General features: G+C 38.3%; 1 protein-coding gene across 6 annotated transcripts in view; it reads right to left on the bottom strand.

The window, feature by feature from the left end:
• Window positions 1-17,883, bottom strand: part of utrn (utrophin) — a 247,550-nt gene that overhangs the window by 209,901 nt on the left and 19,766 nt on the right. For all 6 annotated transcript variants that reach the window (XM_047388070.1, XM_047388069.1, XM_047388068.1 and 3 more), the window contains exons 3-9: window positions 13,048-13,109; window positions 12,213-12,305; window positions 10,762-10,839; window positions 8,010-8,102; window positions 6,711-6,883; window positions 5,714-5,829; window positions 4,593-4,759 (exon numbers count right to left, since the gene is read on the bottom strand). In XM_047388070.1, the coding sequence (XP_047244026.1) occupies window positions 4,593-4,759; window positions 5,714-5,829; window positions 6,711-6,883; window positions 8,010-8,102; window positions 10,762-10,839; window positions 12,213-12,305; window positions 13,048-13,109 (782 nt within the window). The remainder of the gene's footprint in view (window positions 1-4,592; window positions 4,760-5,713; window positions 5,830-6,710; window positions 6,884-8,009; window positions 8,103-10,761; window positions 10,840-12,212; window positions 12,306-13,047; window positions 13,110-17,883) is intronic.

The raw sequence follows: 17,883 nt of genomic DNA, 5'->3' as shown, positions 1-17,883 counted from the left end.
TGCTTATTATGGGATGTTGTGAGATGCCCATAGAACACTGCATAGGGTTGATCCTAATTTTAGAAATAAGAGAATGTTTCAAAACCAAAATAAAAATAGCAAGAACCAGGATTAGGATGAGTATACAGTCACAGAAATGGATGTTAACATGATAAAACACAACAAAAGGATTACGAAAAAGGATGTTTGAACCTGGGTTATGGTAACACATACACACGCAAAAAAAGGAGAAGCTGTACCTCAAATTACACTTCTCCTAAAGAGGAAAATGAAAACAGCCTACTGCATAAAAACGATCTTAATTATAAACTCAAGTGCAGCTTTGTGTATTCCTAACTGTTCAGAAAGGGCATTCCTGGTTTACGTTTTTTCTGAAGGGAAGCTCAAAGGAACTTGGCTAATCTGTCTGTAGCTGAACAGGATAAACCTTCGGCAGCAGCAGCTGGCATGCCAAGTCAAACAGCACAGAAATCCTGATGGGTGTGTGGAGACTAATACAGCAAAAAGTTAAATGGACCTTTGTTTTGGGTACTGAAATTACACACTGCCTGAGCGGTAAGCTTAGAAAAGGTCAGAAGCTGAAAATATTCACTGGCCTTTGGGAAATGTTTGGAACAAGCAAACAGCAGCAGAGTGTGTTGACGCTGCGGTAAGATACAGAAATACGACCAGGGGAGGGACTGAAGGTAGAGTCTATGCCATTGCTTTATTTAAAGATGTGAATGATTGTAAAAGAGCACTTTATTATCACCAGATGATTTGCTCAACTCTGTCGCTGCCCTCATACATCCTACATTTATGATTATAGGGCATGTAATGCAATACTACACACCCTTATCATGCTTTCATTCAACAACATCACAATATGAACTACTAAAGGTATCATTAACAAATACTTATCCAAAGATCAACGCTGGGACCTCTAAACATACATGTTAGCAAAACAAAAGGGTTCTTGTTTCTCCCATTTGTTGTGCTGCCAGTTGTATCCACACCGCGCTCCATATGGGGGGAATAAAATGTTCCGGGAAAATAAAACTCCTTTTGGACGAATCAGAGTATTATTTAGGAAGACTTTTCCAGAATCCAGTCCAGTGTGTGTTAAGTATTTGCCCACAGGTAATAAAAACCTAAGAGGTGGTTTGTGGATTTTCTGACTTCTGACTAGAAGCTGTGCCATGGATAAAATCAAAACAACTGGCTCAAAAGGACTAAAAGAGGCAACCAACAAAGCTCCTATTGTGCAGAGATATTTAGAGATATGAGATTTTTAGGAGGTCAACACAATGTTATGCAGAGAAAACAAGAGCAAGTTTAAGAATCAGCAGGGAGTCCATTCATGTGGATTTCAGAGACAAACTAAAGCTCAGCAGCAAACTAATTTCTATTCTCCTCAATTAATCCCCCCATTTCCTTCCAGCACATTTCACAACTCGATGTTTCCAGAGTGCAGCATGGTCTGCTGGGTAATGTCAGAGGAGTGAGTCATGGTTCTGCTCCCAATTTGCCCATGCACGCTGTGCTTTTCACAAGCATAACTGGAGAGAACGGAGGCAGCTGCTTTTTTTGTTAAAGGTGGGAGTGATTCATTCTGTCCAGAAGCACACGAAATACAATAATCCTAATGGCCTTAGCACTAAATGTAAACTAAGCATTGCAACTAAAGTAGAAGATATGAATGCCGTTTTCCATGCACCAGAGTTCCAGCTGTTTGAGTCGTTGCACAAACAGTCTGCCTAAATCATCTCAGTCAGAAACATTCAGACAAGGCAGTTGCTGAGAAGATGTCTCAGAACAATGTGGAAACGTAGTCTACCCAAAAAATATCTGCAGTACTAAGCTCAAATATCCCTGTCTAAAAAACGTCCTCCTGTTTCTCATTAGCATTACGATGCTTCTAACTCTCTGTGATCATCATCCATTTGAGGATCTCCGGCAGTGAAACTCAATCCAACAGGCTGATAATCTCATTGGCATGCTAAGTATAATTTCCTGACACTTGACATATAATAGGGCACTACAAACAGTATTTTGCAATAATATTACTGATATCCAGATGACGATATATAGTTAAAACCAGATATTTTCACACACTATATAAAAAGATACATGTAATCTTTTTTTTCCCCCAATAATCTGATGTTAAAATTAGCCTAAACTTTTGTTTCTGGTTTACATCACACAGGATCACCAAAATAATTTTGCTAAATGCCAGAATTAGTACAAGGCAAAAGTAAAATAGAGCTAAATCACATTATAAAGTAAAAACTTTATTGTTTTAACAATATACTTTTCATGTTTGTACAATTTACCATCACGTTGCTACAAAATACATATTTATCACATTATGACAAAAAAAAACTTTCCACGTTCCTACGTGATAATATATTGTACAAACGTGAAAATCATATTGTCAACAATAAAGCTGATGTTAAAACACGTTTATTGTAAGAACGTAATAAATGTTTACCATATAGATCAGCAACTAAGAAAATGTCTCTTCAATCACAACTGGTTAAGTTCTATTTCATGCTTGGATGGAGATATTTTGCTGTTATTCAGCAACTTGGACTGTACTGTAAAAATCATATGTTCACTAAAGCCTTGTTTACACAACAATGATGAATTAAATATGGGATTTGTTTTTTTATTTTTTATTTCTGTTAACACATCTACATGGCAACGTTTAATTGCAGTCTCCGTTCACACAGCAAGATGTGAAAATGGTGTAGTTCCCCCGCCATGCCAGTAGTCGGCGATATGTTCTTTGAAACTCAACAACATGCGCCAACACTTCCTGCTTAACGAGGAAGAAAATCAGCACTTTGTTGGTGAACAGTCATTAGATTCAGAAGAGTCAACAGCACAAGTAAGTGCCTCCTTAGTAAGCCTCCTTTGTCATTGTTGATATCTTTATCCTCTTTGGGTTTTAAACTGGTCGGCAGCAGTTATGTTGTGCGCATGTGCATTAATTTCTACTAATTTCAGCCGTACTGCGCATGCGTCAGGGCTTTCCCCGTGAGAAAGATTCAATGTGTCTCGTCTACATGACAACGGAGACCGGGCCGTTTTTTAACTATTACACTCTGGAACCCGTTCTCAAACTGTGCCGTTTGCAGAGATAACGTGTGCCGTTGTTGTGACGACGAACATTAGAATCGCAACAAAATTTTTACATTATGACCAGAAAGCGTCGCGTAAAGAGGCAGCTGCAGATTTTTCTAAATTACCTACAGTATGCTTAGGAATAGCATATCCCTGCTTCTATGTGGACTCTTGACCCTACAAAGAGACAGGATCTCCTGCCATGTTACCATACAACACAGGCTAAAATGCTTTGCCGCATAATAGATAGATTTCCAGATAAGATTTCATTTTGATCTGCTCTAGCTTTTGGGGATCTCTGTTCTAAACCATTTAAAAATGGGCAGTTGCTAAGAAAACCATTTTTGGACCAAATCTGCTTCTATCTGCAAAGCTGTGTACCAGCTGTAGCTTTTTCCCTTTCATCCATAAAGTTTATCCACAAAAGAACACCTTGAGTTTTGTGGAAAACAGATGTACCAATGGTCTCTGTACGAGAAGTTCAAAAAGCCTCAGTCAAGGTACTCTGATTCTATTTCTGCATTTTGCCTTATTTTCATCAAGGCCGACCAAGTGTGACCGGCAGTGTGGCATCTTGCAGTGTGTAACATCTTGCAGTTTTTGTAACTTGGATGGTTAATCAAAGCAAGCATACAAAACAGTATGTATTTGTTTAAAATGCACTGCAGACCTTTTGGAAAAACACATTAGAACATCCTAACATGTAAAGATGTAGTTTAATTTTCATGTTTATTATTCCAACTGCTACTGGAACAATAGTATGCATGGGTTATTACAGTTATGATAATGTTATTAGTAACAGTCATTTATTATTTTACGACTTGGACTTAAAAGTATAAACAAAAGCTAAGTTCAGCTGTTATATTCCACAGAACATTAAACCTGTTCACTGTTCTGATCTTCATATAATCATTTGGAGTCTAACAAGCTGATACTAGCTAGCTAGTTAATTAGTTTGGTTGTCTGCTCCCATAGAGCCTGCATTGAAGTGCTTCACAGAAAATTAATGATCATTTTTGTTTTTCTCTACCAGAAATATTTCCAAATTTGCTCTCATTAAAAGTGAGGAAAAAGTATAATAGCCTTCTTTCAGCCAGCTGGCTGACAGTGCACAAAAACAGATAGGGCAATGCCATGTTACTCTATGGTTCATATTGCACTACAGTAGAAGGATACTACTGTAAACCACATGGATCGTTACGACAAAAAAGCAAATGACTTTTTAAAACCTCAGTATACCTTGATGGTCGTAATAACCCCGTGCCTGCTCAGAACAGTTTTCTTGCAAATGCATAAACTGAATATCAAAGTTAGTAGCTGGAATGTGCCTCTGAGGTGTGACTGATGCTGACAACATAGGGAGACAGTAAGGGAGGGATGCAGTTGCTGCAGGTTGTTAATAGGAGTTTGATGCAGAATTACAAACACTTTCCCTCCACAGGGAAAAGCTCCTACCCTCCTATATGATAAAACATTTTATATTGTACCTGCATGCTGAGTCCTGGTTGTGTGTCTTCAGCCCCCACTTTGTATTTGCGAGGCAATGTCTCCACCTCTCTGATAGCCTCCATGCTTACATCTCTGGGCAGCACGGCGAACAGCGAGGTAACGTACATGATGATGGACTTCTTATCTGGCAACTGCACCGCCACATCTGAGACAGAGCGGAGCAAGACGCCAGAAGCAAATGGATGGAGACAGCAGAAAGATCAAGATCCCAATTGAGCATGGGAGGCAGAAGGTTAGAAAGAGGAGATAAAAAGGTGAAAATTGCACGAGGAAAACCAAAGCATAGGCGGACAGAGAAAGCAGTTAAAGGCAACAAGAGGAGAATAAATGGAAAGGAGGGTGAGAAAGGGACAAAACGCAGGTTAAAAAAGGTTAAACCACTTGAAGAGGAATTAGACATTGGTCAAGTGTAAAATGGCTCTAAGTCAGTCATGATATAAAGTCATTTTTATCTGAAATAAGACGACACAAACTGTCTGAGACAACCTCAAGGCATTAGATTGACTGATTTTTTTTACAGCACCTGACAGGACTTTAGAGTTGATCACCACAGACTACGCTTTTATAGGCAGGGATCATATACTACAAAGTACATGTCAGGTCAGCCCTTTCACAAAAGTATTCATACACCTTGTACAACCACAAGATTTACCATATTTTGTTAGGATTGTACACAATAGACCAACACAAATAAGGACATAAACTATGAGGTCTCAAGTCTTTTGCAGTCTCTCACAGGTTTTCTTCAAGAATTGCTCCTGTATTTATCTCCATCCATCCCATTCCCATTAACTAAACAAATGACACCTTTAGATAAAAAGAGATTAAAATAACACCAATGGACTCACTTTACTAATTTGGTGACATCACATTAAAATGGGCTGGATACAAAGACATTTCCATGTATCATTTTGCTTCCACGTCACAAATATACTCTACTTTGTGTTGGTGTATACCATAATATTCCAATAAAAGACAAAAGTCTGTGGTTGTAATGTGACAAAATCTAAAAACGTTGAAGGGGAATGAATACTTCTGCCAGGCACCGCATTTGGGATACTATCCAGTTACTACAGCAGAAAGTGTATAGAAACGGCACCTTCAGGATCCAGCAGCCTCTCTATAGCTAGCTGGTTTTTGGCGAAGGTGAAAGCGTGGTCAAGTCTCTCCACAGGGCTCATTTTGACCACCTGATCCCAGCTGAACGCATCTGGCCTGAAGAGAGACACAAAAAGATCAATACGGTCAGAGAAAAAAGGCTGGTTTCTGTGCAGTGCAAGCAGGAGTGGGATGGATGAACGGCTGATGTGGGTGTGGAATGCGTGTTCAGTGATCCAACTAAAGCCTAGGCTAGGTCTAAACCAACACTGGTCGTTCTCACAGCTCACAGGCCAGTGTGTGTCACCATTACTAAGGACAGGGGATTACATAAGGGGGGAAAAACCCCTGACCCCCCTCAACCTTTTTCTTTCACATGCAACAGCACAGAGAGCGTGAGCAAACAGTGACACAGCAAGCCTAAATAGAACGAGTCAGGCAGTATACACACACCCTACAGATGCTGACCTGTCATCCTGACCTTCTACAGCTTTTGCAGCCTCTTACCCTCTCGCAGACACAAAAACTTAAATTTTCTGTCGTTTTTAAACAGGCTGCAAAATATCTGTCATATATATTGTCAATATCACAGGACTATTTGGAGTAGGGCTGCAACAAACGATAATTTTAATAATCCATGAATCTATTATCCGATTAATCAATTGCTAATCAGCTAGCAAAAGGTGCTTAAGAGCAGGTTTTTTACAGAATTTGAAATAGGTGAAGCTAAAATGTTACAACTTGAGGAGTTCTGGATAGAACATATTTACCGACAAAGAAAGTATTTTATCTCAAAAGCAAAATGTTTGTATTTTTTGTGCAATTGTGGCCTAATTACTGCTCTGAGTGGGTTGTTCTATGATCAAATGGCATGTTTTGGAGTCTATATACTCCAGTTAATGAATATTTGACTACTAAATTAGTTGACGATTATTTCAATAATCGATTAATAACGATTCATCAGATTTATTGTTTCAGCCCTAGTTTGGAGTGCTCACCTGAAATGGTGGAGGATTGCATTCAGAGCAAGTCCATCAGACCAGCTTGTAGTGAAATTAAGTACGTTGACGTCTGGGTATGAGCGTGTGCACTGTCGTACCCAACTCAGCAAGATCTTCTCACTGTTGGTCTGCTGCAGGTTGGACATGATGTCCTTCATGATGTCTTTAACCTGCAGGTTAAAACAAAGATCAACTTAGATATTATTAACTCGATAGTGGCGAAAGAAAACTAAACATTATGCTTTTTCACATATAGTTGATGCCAGACATTTATATACACCTCATAAAGAGAGATTAAACCTGAGTTTAAATCACACTAAATTTTTCCTGTGCAAGGTCAGTTAGGATTGCTCAAATTATTACTATTTGCTAAATACCACGATAAAAAAAGGCAAAATTTCTTAACCTCCTTAAATTCAGACATTTACTGATAAACTGTTACATAAAATAATTTCGAGTATCCTTCTACAAGTTTCTCCTAAATAGTATGCTGGTATGTTTTCCCTCTACTGCTGACAGAACCGGTGTTAGTCAAAAAGACAATCTTGCTCACACACCCATTTTCAGCTCTACTTGCAAATTTTCTATAAGACTGATATTTGGGGCTTCGTAGTGGTCACTGCAAAACCTTAACTCTGTCATCCTCTTTGTTAGTAATTTGGCAGTATGCTTAGGCTCACTGTCCATTTGAAAGACCCATATGTGCTCAAGTTTCAACTTCCTGGTTAATGTATTTAATGTTTTCCACTAAATAATCTCTCCACCAGTCCCTCCAGCAGCAAAACGCTGACACAACATAAAGCTGCCACCACTGGGCTCCACAGTTGTGATGGTGTTCTCAGGCTTGCAAGCTTCTCCCATTTTCCTCAAAATTTAACTTCACTTTGAGTTTCATCAAACCACAACATGTCTTCGGGAATTATGGTCTTTGTCCCCCAAGCTTTCTTCCTGTATGTCCCAGTAACCAAAAACGGTAACGTTTTGTCTGATTTACAGTAAGAAAGGAATAAGTCGCACAATAACAAAACTGACGTTAATAGTATTATGCAAACAGAAGAATAAAAAAGCAATAGAAACAACCTCAGAAAGAAAGCTGCTGTTCGTGTTTTCAGCATGTCAAACCGACAAAGCACTGAATGATTTGCATGTTTACATGGATTAACACGTGTCACTTTGATACAGAGTTTCCATCATCGTTTTCTCTGATCCCTCTAGAATATCAGTGGACAGTGAGTTATTAAAGCAAACACTAATGAATGTGTGTATATTTGCATCATGTGGGTGGAAAGTTCTCACCTGCCAGTGAAGAATAATGCTCCAGAGGAGGCCCAATGTCAGTTTGTGGTTTCCATCAACGATATCCGTTCCTCCTATGTTTACCAGATCGACCTACAAAAAATGAAAGATAAAAGTTTATTTTATACAGCAACGCCAAGTAACATCAAACTATGTATTATATTGCTTTTCGAGTTAACAAGGCAACTGCAGCTACATAAATAACGGTTTCTCCAAACCATAATAAGCATACCGTCTGCTACAGCTGAGTGCATCTAACCATGTGTTTTCATATCAGGGATTATATCACTTCAATTATATTACGCCAGCACAACTACCAAAGTGGGCCTCGTCATATGGGGTGAAGCAAAGTGGATTAAGTTTACATGTAAATATGTCTGGGCTTAGAGCCCCAGAGTGGAACAGAACCTCAAATATGTCTGGTTTAATTATGAAGTGATTTTTGACATTAACATGGACAGCTGACTTTTGACCCAAATCCTGACTCAATAAGACTAAACTGTAAATTTTGTCTACAGAGAAAGAATTTTCTGCACAATCCAAAGTACAGTCCTGGATACACTTATTAGCACCCCTGCTAAAAATGTACCAAAAAACACAATGTTACAAACACAAAAGCGCTGAAATTAAATTTCACAAGTAAAGTTTATTTACAAAGCGCCTTTCACAGACACAAAGTCTGCACAACATAAATCACGTTTAAGTTATACATAGCATAAATCAAGCATAAAAAAGCACAATAAAATCATGACAGGTAGAACAAAACGGTTTTCTAATGGTTTTTAAAAACGTCCACAGCGTCAACTAAGTGAAGCTTTGACTGAAAGGCCTTGTGCCCCCTATGATTTTAGCCTTGTACGAGGAACAGCCAGGAGATTCTGGGCTTGGGATCGAAGGCTACAAGCAGTAGACTGTTTAGTTAAAAGCTGAGATAACTAATTAGGAGCCTGACCATATAGAGCCCTGTAGGTGAAGACAAGTATTTTAAACTGAATTTCAAAATCCACTGGGAGCCAGTGTAGACAGTATAAGACCAGGGTGATATGAGAGTGTTATTCAGTTTATTTACAAAGTTGGAGCATACAGTAACAGGGATTTTTAAGCATTTAAGCATCTCTACATTATCTAGAGTCCTGGATGCTCTCTAATGTTCTCTTCAACTCACCCAACAGTTTTTCTGTAGGATTTAGGTCTAAGGAATGGGAAAGCTCAAGTAGGCTGCTCCATCCATTTTTTATCTGAAATACTGACATTTATATTAGCAGAACCTCAGACTATAATGAAAATTAAGTTTTTACTGTCATGTCATCACATATTACAATTCTTCTCACAGGCCAACAGCCAAGACGCCCTCAACAGCTTTAACAAAACCGTAACATTAAGTAAGATATTAACATATTAGCTTCCATAGTTACATGGCTCTTTTTTATCAGATGTAAAAGTCGATTTAGTGTCTGATGTAGCATTTCTGTGTTGATTTGACCACAGGTTTTGGATCATTATCCTGCTAAAAAAAAGCACATTTTCACCAACTTTCAGTTTGTTATTAGAACATTTTCAAGGAGTTCAGGCTAATAAGGTTCAAACAGCCTTTAATTAAGAAAAAGGCCCACAGCATGATAGTTCCTCCGCTGTACTTAATGAGGTGCTTTTCCTTTTATCTCCAAAACTTTAGTCTAAATTTGACCCTTAAGGGAGTAGTGGCCTAGTGGTTAGAGAGCACGGCATTTGCAACCCGGAGAGGCCACAAGTACCCTGGTTCGAATCCTACAGCCTGCCACCCTGGGTCCCTGAGAAAGACCCTTATCCCCTGAATGCTCCCTGGGCGCTACACATCAGCAGCCCACTCAATTTCTCCATTGTGAGATCAATATTCTATATCATTATTATTAAAGCCCCATTAGAGTTTAGCAAACTCCATGTTTGTTTGTGATGGTGGGGCACAAAAAGCTTTTTCCCAGCATGCTTCCCAAACAACCGGCTATCATGTAGATAATGGCTAATGATTGTTAGTGACATATTCACCCCAGGATGCCACTCTTTGCTCCAATTCTCCAGCAATGAGCTTTGGAGATGTTTAACCTTCACTATCATCCTGCTCTGTGCAAAGTAGGGAAACAAAAATGGGTCCTTGTCCAGAGGACTAAAAGAAATGATAATTTGTTTCACATCATTTTTATTCCCCATGGAAACTAAAAGTCATGAACTACCAAAAATAAAACTGATTAGCCAGTCAGTCAGTCATTTTCTACCGCTTATTCCATAGTGGGTCGCGGGGATTAGCTTAAAGCAATAAAGTATAAATTTAAGAAATGGTTTAATTACATTAGTTTTTAAAGGACTGTTAGGGTTATGAACAATTGTTCTACCTATGACCTTATTAAAAACAATTACTTCCTAAAATGGTGTACTTTCCCTGTTAATAAGTGTTCATAAAGTACAGGTTTGAGTTTCCTGCACTTATCAGAGAGAGATTATGTCACTACACAAATAGTCAGATTCATTTTAAGGCCTTTTATACATTTCACCAGGGGCACCAGCAAAGGCTGGCATGTTTAATGGTTTGAACAGTATAAAAACAACAAGCTTTATGAATCCACTGTAGATGTTCAATATTACTGCCCAACAAAGATTCTTCAGGGAAACTAGTGACCAGCTGACCCAACAGGATGTTAAACCTCCACACTCTAAATGTTTTTAGCCAATGATGATAAATAGCAGGAAAAACAGTCAAAAAAAACCAGGTACTCACATTATTTTGATGCAGGACCTGCAACACTTTGTTGACATTGTTGAGGGAGTGCACTCTGGTGGAACCTCGCTCTTTGGTCTGAGGAAGAGGAAACGTAGCAGCAATGAGCCAAAAGCTTGTTCACAGCTCACCATCCGTCATGAAGCAACCGGAGTCAAATGAACATGGAGAACAAACATTTTCTGCTCTTGTTTATTTTCGCAGTTCATTTAATTTTCCATGTTTGTTTCAGAAGATGGAAAAGTCACTAATTATTCGTCCACCTTAAATAAACAAATCTTTTCGGGAAGAAATTAACAGGAAGTGAAATGCTACATGGAGGAAAACTATGTCATCACTCAGCGCAGCGTGTTACACGGTGTATTCATCACTTCCATTATCCTATCAGCAATGTCCATGAGCCGACTTATGGAAAGAATGGCTGGATGAACAGCAGCCAACTGCAAATCCCTTTTCAAGTCTTCGCATTCCTCTACCACTCATTAGCACCCAATTATAGCATTAGGATTCCAGAATCAGAGAGAGACGGGATATCGGCGTATCATCATATATGGCAAAAAGACAGCTGGCACTAAACACGACTGCAGGTGCAAGAAACATGATACGCTGCTGAAGAATAAAGCAGAATAAAAAGTCACTTTCTTACAAGAAGTAGAAATGCAAAAGTAGTGCACAGGAAAACTGTTAATCACTAATATCTATTTAATTGTTTACTTTTTCCAAAACGAGATCATATTCACAATTTTAATCCGCAAATCTCTATCAGGAGCAGAATTTCTCTGACCAGACTAGTTATTTGACCAATTACTATGGCCAGTTAAATTAGTTTTTATTTATAAACACACTGTATTTGATTATGTTAAAACCTAAATCACTTTTCCACATAGAGGTTTTGCTTGCAACTTTGTCTGTGAATCACTATAAATAAATGTTAAATATGGAAATAGTGTTGATCCTCTCTAAGACTGAACAGGACAGTGTAACATAAACTACATTAAAAAATAGCCAAGAAAAATACAATTAAATTGTTTAACATTAATGCAAGTGTGCTTTCTTTGCAATAATGTATGCTCTGAACAAAATTGAAGGCAAACACTTTTACAGCTCTTTTTGAAATTAGCAGTGTTTTCCATAGTATTGTAACAAAATAGCAATGATAAAAATAAAGGAAACATTTATAAAATAAAATAACATAAAATAAAAAACACACCCATCTTTAACCTAGACACATGACGTGCTTAAGGTCACAATGCCTGATTCCTTCATTGAACGAACTGTTTTATAAAAAACAGCTGTTATATAATTCTGGTATATTGCAAAAACATGCAAAAAGAAGAAAAAAAATATTCCAAAACTGTCCCAAAAATTGCAAACTGAACCAAAACAGTGCACGGTGTGAACCATTACACTATTATTTATTATGAAATGTAGATATTTGTGAACAAGCCTACCAAGACAGTTTCAGTGAGACCCTCCAACAGGTCCAGTAGCTTCTTTCCATCCCTCAGGTCAGAAAACAAATCTTTGATGGGGGTCTTCCCTGTCTGAGAAGATAAAGAAAAAGTAGCAGGCAGGTTAGTTGTGGTTTAAACATTAATTAAAACAAAAGCAAAAAAGTTGAAAATGAGAACGAAGCTAGGAAAAACTATGATTTATACGTGATCTGAAGACAGAAATAATATCTTCCAGCAGGAAATCACTCCTAGTTGTTCTTAATTTGTCAATTTAGAATATCTATCCTTATCTACTTTATAAGAGTAAAGTGTCCCTGTAGTGGATATGAACCACAATCAATAGAGATGGTGTACTGTAAAATCTATTGAAAACACCCTTAATCCAATTATATTACAAATTAGATATGAGTTTTCTATGATTATTTATCTGCATAATTTAGCAAAATACCTGAATACAAAGAAAAATGACCTGAAACACAAGGGTCAAGTAAAATGGCTTGTCTACTGGAACAAAGAGGGAAAAATTATCCAAAGCTTCAAGTGTCAGTCAGGGGAATCTGGCACAGCAGAGTGGATACTTAAAACTATGCTGAAATCTAAAAGCTGGGTTGTTGGGTACACTAATGAACTGAGACAGCCACGAAGAGAAAATCATGTTTTTTTTCCTCAACGCCCGGGATAAAGTTGTCACAAACATCTCAACTATTCAGTCTACCAGCCTGTGCAGAGATTAGAGAGGAAAAATGTATGGATTTTGAGAAAACAGGTGCATTGTCTGGTATGTTTTAATAGCTGCTACAAAAACCTTTGTCATATCCAGTTCTTTACATACCTTGGAGAACTGTGCATTTATCCATTTGGTGAATGTTTTCTTCTGTACAGAATCATGCTCATCTGTGGGGGAAAGTTACAGGACAGTTAGAGGGTTTAATTAGTGAGACAGATAGGAAGATTTTTTTAACTCTACGTGTTTATTTCCGGAGCCAACTTCATTTCAGGTCAACCTCACTCTTTGCACTGACACACTGGTGAGTGATAATTGCAACTGGAGGCAATTATGGCTTAAAAGCATCCAGATCAATGTGGCACAAACGTCAGAAAATTACAGGCACGAAATGAAGCTAGAAAAAGTACATTTTGATGATTTGCCTAAAAATGTCAAAGTGTTCACAGCCTCAGAAGTAAACGTGACCCACCCAACCTACTTGTGCATGCATATACACCCCTGCCTATTTATAATGTTCCAGCAGAATCCAACTATACACATATTTTACATTCTCTTCCCACTTTATTCCCTCCTTCACTGCTCCTCCTTTATTCTCCAACGTGGCTCTACAATAAGGCCTCATTGTGTTTCGGGCTCAGGGTCAGCAGCTTTGATGTTACCAAGGGATAGCTGGCTCGTGTAATGGATCAGAACAGCTCGGATACTCAGAAAAGAACAATATATAAAAGATCATGAAGTAAGACAAAACAGCAAAAAAGACACTTAGGTGGATAAGAAATTATGTTTATTTTCTCTCGTGTGTTTGGATAGCACAGCTAAAGGAACAGGTCCACAATAAAGCTCTCATACTTGGAACCTTACGCTGTTCCTGAGGTCCAACCTGGACCAGTGTATGGGAGTGAAGAACCGGGTTAAAAGTATCTACAATAATAAAACCAGCCTTGTCATTTACCTTGGGATTATTCGAACACCCCTGATAAATATATGCAAATTACACAAAAATAAAGTTAGGAAGCACAAAGTTCTCTCATAACCATTTTAGATTGGTTATTAACTGTTTTACAAGGAGTTCCAAGCACTCCGTTGTGCACCAACGTACTAGGAAGAAGTTTAGTTAACATGAGTGTGCCCTCTATGGCAGCCATCTTGCATTGCAGATAAAGAGAAACCCTGCCACAAATGTAGCTCTTTTATTAGACATGGGCTGAAAGGAGCAGGAGTTAAGATTGGTTCAAAGAAATTCAAAGTAATTAAGATAAGTGTGAAATAACTATGTGTATACTGATCAAATATTGATAATGTTCTGATTATGTGATGTGATAGGCCAATTTGAGTTGAGAAGTAATATATCTATAGGTGGGGCTGCTGCATGTGGCCGAGAGAGATGGATGGATGGCCATTTTGGAAGATGCCACTTTGTGTAATGATCTAAAGACAAACAATTATTTAGTTTTTGAGTCAAGTCACAGCAATGAGTAATCTAGATCTGGCAGCTGCCATTGGCTCCTTTGCAAGCAATAGAAAGGAAGCTAACATTTAGCTGGATGTTTGCAAATATTCAGCAGGAATTGGTTTGTCTTTTTAACTTGCTTCCTTTTTTTCAGATTTCATGAACTACCAGCTCGCTAATAATGAAATTAGAGATGCTACTAACACATTTTTGCGTTAATTACCTTTAAAAACTCTGTTTGTATACGGCTAGTTCGAACCTTGAGAAATGTTATAGAATAGGACTGAGTGCTGTCCTAATGGCCAAAGGGGTTGTACAAAGTATTCGATGCAGGGGAAGCAGTAAGTGGAACACTGGTGAACAATTCGTTCTTAACACAGTGTCGCCTACATGATGAGAGGTTATGTTTTCAGAGGCTTCATGTAGAAATTTACCTGGATGCCAATATAAGGAGGACACTTTAACTAGAGGCCTGTAGACCAGGATGAACTGCACAAAAAGGTTAAAAGGTTAAACTCATCAGGACTAGCACTGGCCCGCTCTTTTGTTTATGGTGTTTAAAGTGTGCGTTTGCGGCCGCCGGCCGGGTGAGAAGGATAAAAAAACAAGAATGTAACGCATTGGGAGGCCAGAGAAAGAGGGGTGAAGAGGTGAGGGACCAGGAAGCGATACATTTTGTCAAGGACCAGACAGTTTCTGATTCTTCCAAGGAAGACATCTTTACCTCTAGTTACATCACTAAAAATGGACAAGTGTCTTCTTTTTCTTGAGAGATGTTAGAGACAATAGGGTGAACAACTGGATAGGTGAGATTTTGAGGCAGCGAAAACAACAAGAGGCCATAAATGTCTAAGCTGTTTAACACTTTGCAGGTTGTCCAGTGTTTGACTGGTCTTTGAAAGTATTAATAATAAAGTCTAAACATTTGCTTTTGCAAAAGAAAAAGCATTGAACGTTGAGACAAAAAACTAGAAAAAAACAATAAATTACACCAGTAGATAACATAGGTGAAACTGTTACATTGGGACTTAAGCAAGCAAAACATAGGAGAAACCAAGACAAAGGGAGAACCTATCAGAGAGGGTTTAAAATTAGAAATACACTGAAAAGTTGGACGGTGAACAAAATCGAATAATTTCCAGCCCTGACTGGTGACCGGCAGTCAGAGACAAAACTAATTAAATCTTTTTGTCCAATCTGTGAACGCTCCATACCAAGGCACTACCAGATGGCACTAACAACAACACTTTTCTGTGAGAAAGTACTTACTGAGGGAGGAAGACTCAATGTTAGCTATGTCCAGTGACGTGTTTTAAAAATGAAGCACAGAAATGTGAACAGCTATTTAAAAGAAAACGACACAACATGGAGACATGTTTGCAGTTCATTCAGGCTGCGAGAGAGCAAGACCATAAACTGAAAACAGGAAGTACAGTGATTTGCTGTGTTTTTCCCTTTTGATCCTTCTACCTCTGCTGTTATGGAATATGGTGTATTTGGAAATGCTGGAATGTTTTTAGGGATCTTCATATTCTAGGTAAAACAAACTCAGACCTTCTTTTAGTAATGCTGAACAAACCAATCTCACTAATCGTTGATCTAAGATGTTAAACACAATTTAAAATGTCACCTCCATAATCATTAATCAACTTTCCTTTCAAGTAACAGAATAACCGTTTTACTATGAAAACCTATTTTGAGTGCTGTTCTTCTATCTTCTTATATTAAAATCTGCAGCGTAAAGCTAAAAAAAAACTAGAAATGGGTCACAACCTTCTCCCTGGTGTGTCTCTACTTAAAATACTGACAAAAAACTGAACATACTGAGCAGGAGTTTGGCAGGTCTACTTCAGGTATGCTGTCAAGACAATATCAGCTCTCCTTTTCTAGAGGCTCTACATGGGGCCTCCTGTCCTTAAAGCTTTATCAGCACCCTGAAGAGTTGGTCCCTGCAGACTCAGATTTCCTTGGCTCTGTACCTTACTATCTTGGCAAGACAATAAACGTGATTCATGCACAGCGTGCCCACAATCTGTCAGCTTCACCTTCTCACCAGTGCATGGGAATGTCCAACTTCAGATCAAAGTAGTGGCAAAGTTGTGCATGAGAGTTTGGATGAACAAGAAAGAGAAAAAGCAACGCAAGTTATCCCCTTCACAAAGTGGAGTATGAGCACAGTTGTAATACACTCGTAGAAAAGTATTAACACACTAATAAGCAAGGGCAGAATATATGTGTGCATGTAATTAGAGGGAACATGTCGGGCTGGATCAGCTGTAAACGATTTAATGAGAGATGGTTAAATAAACTAGCAAGATGCAAACAAACGTACAGAACACATTATCAGGAACATCCCAAGCAAATTAAGGACAGAAGACTAAGGATGTATTCACAATAGGAAAGTCCTTTGGTCCGCTTGTTTGGTTCGGACCAAACGCGACTTTATTTTTGCATTTGGTGTGTTTCGCTTTTACATTGTACTTTTTGCAAGTGAACTTTAACAAAGCCACGCAGGTGACGGTCACTGCTCCCACTGGACAGAAATGACGGTGGCGGGACAGAGCACAGACACGGAAATGGTGTGCTTGTCCACCGAGCTAAAGCGCGCAGGCAAAAGTGTTGCTAAGCATGGTTCAGGTAAGATTTTAGTATAACGTTCACTGCATTGTTGGCTTGTCAAGTCCTGTATTTGGGTCAGATCGAGGCCGGTTTGTTTTCACACCAGAGGTGAACAGCAACAGAGTTTGTTCGAAACGGATCGAGATCACCTCAAAAACTAAGTCTCGGTCCAGTTGTTTGGTCCGCACCAGGGTTCGCTTGAATGTGTTCACATCTGCACAAAAGGTCCGAACCAAGGGGGGAAACAACTCTGACCAAATGTGACAGGTGTGAATACACACATACTAAAAGCCAATGTTTATTGGGTCATATTGTCTAAAAACACACCAGCTGCGTTAGTGAGTTCTGGTTAAGTAACGAAACTATTTATAAGCCTGAGGTAATGTTCCTTTAAGTTACATTAGCAGAGATTATTTAATTTCATCAGATAGGATAGTCATCTACCTATACATTATAAGGGCTCGGCTGTAAACATTCACTCCAAAGGGACTGGCTATAATACTTTTACCAACAGAGCATGCATGAGTTTAAAGTAAAATTAAATTTACAGGAAAAATCTCTTCAGTCTGATACTGTTAAATACAAAAATAGATTAAAGAAATATTAAGTTATTATTAAAATTCATTAAGACTGACTTTTGTGCTCTTATTATTTACCATCAGATGTTATCCATGCAATAAACTCCAGATCATCACATATTAAATCTCCTAATGGTTTAAATTTATTGCATTGTACATACTACTTTGAAGACGATTCCCACCTTTTCATGTAGGTTAATTATTACAGAGGAAATCTGTTAAACAAGTGTCCTTTTCTATTCAGATAATCAATTTAAACAGTTGTTTAGTAAGTGTCTTTTTTGCTGTTTAACA

Source organism: Girardinichthys multiradiatus, chromosome 15, assembly GCF_021462225.1.
Source record: "Girardinichthys multiradiatus isolate DD_20200921_A chromosome 15, DD_fGirMul_XY1, whole genome shotgun sequence".
NCBI classification, from domain to species: domain Eukaryota; kingdom Metazoa; phylum Chordata; class Actinopteri; order Cyprinodontiformes; family Goodeidae; genus Girardinichthys; species Girardinichthys multiradiatus.
The sequence above is the reverse complement of the archived record's forward strand: the minus strand, read 5'-3'. Positions and strand labels throughout refer to the sequence as shown.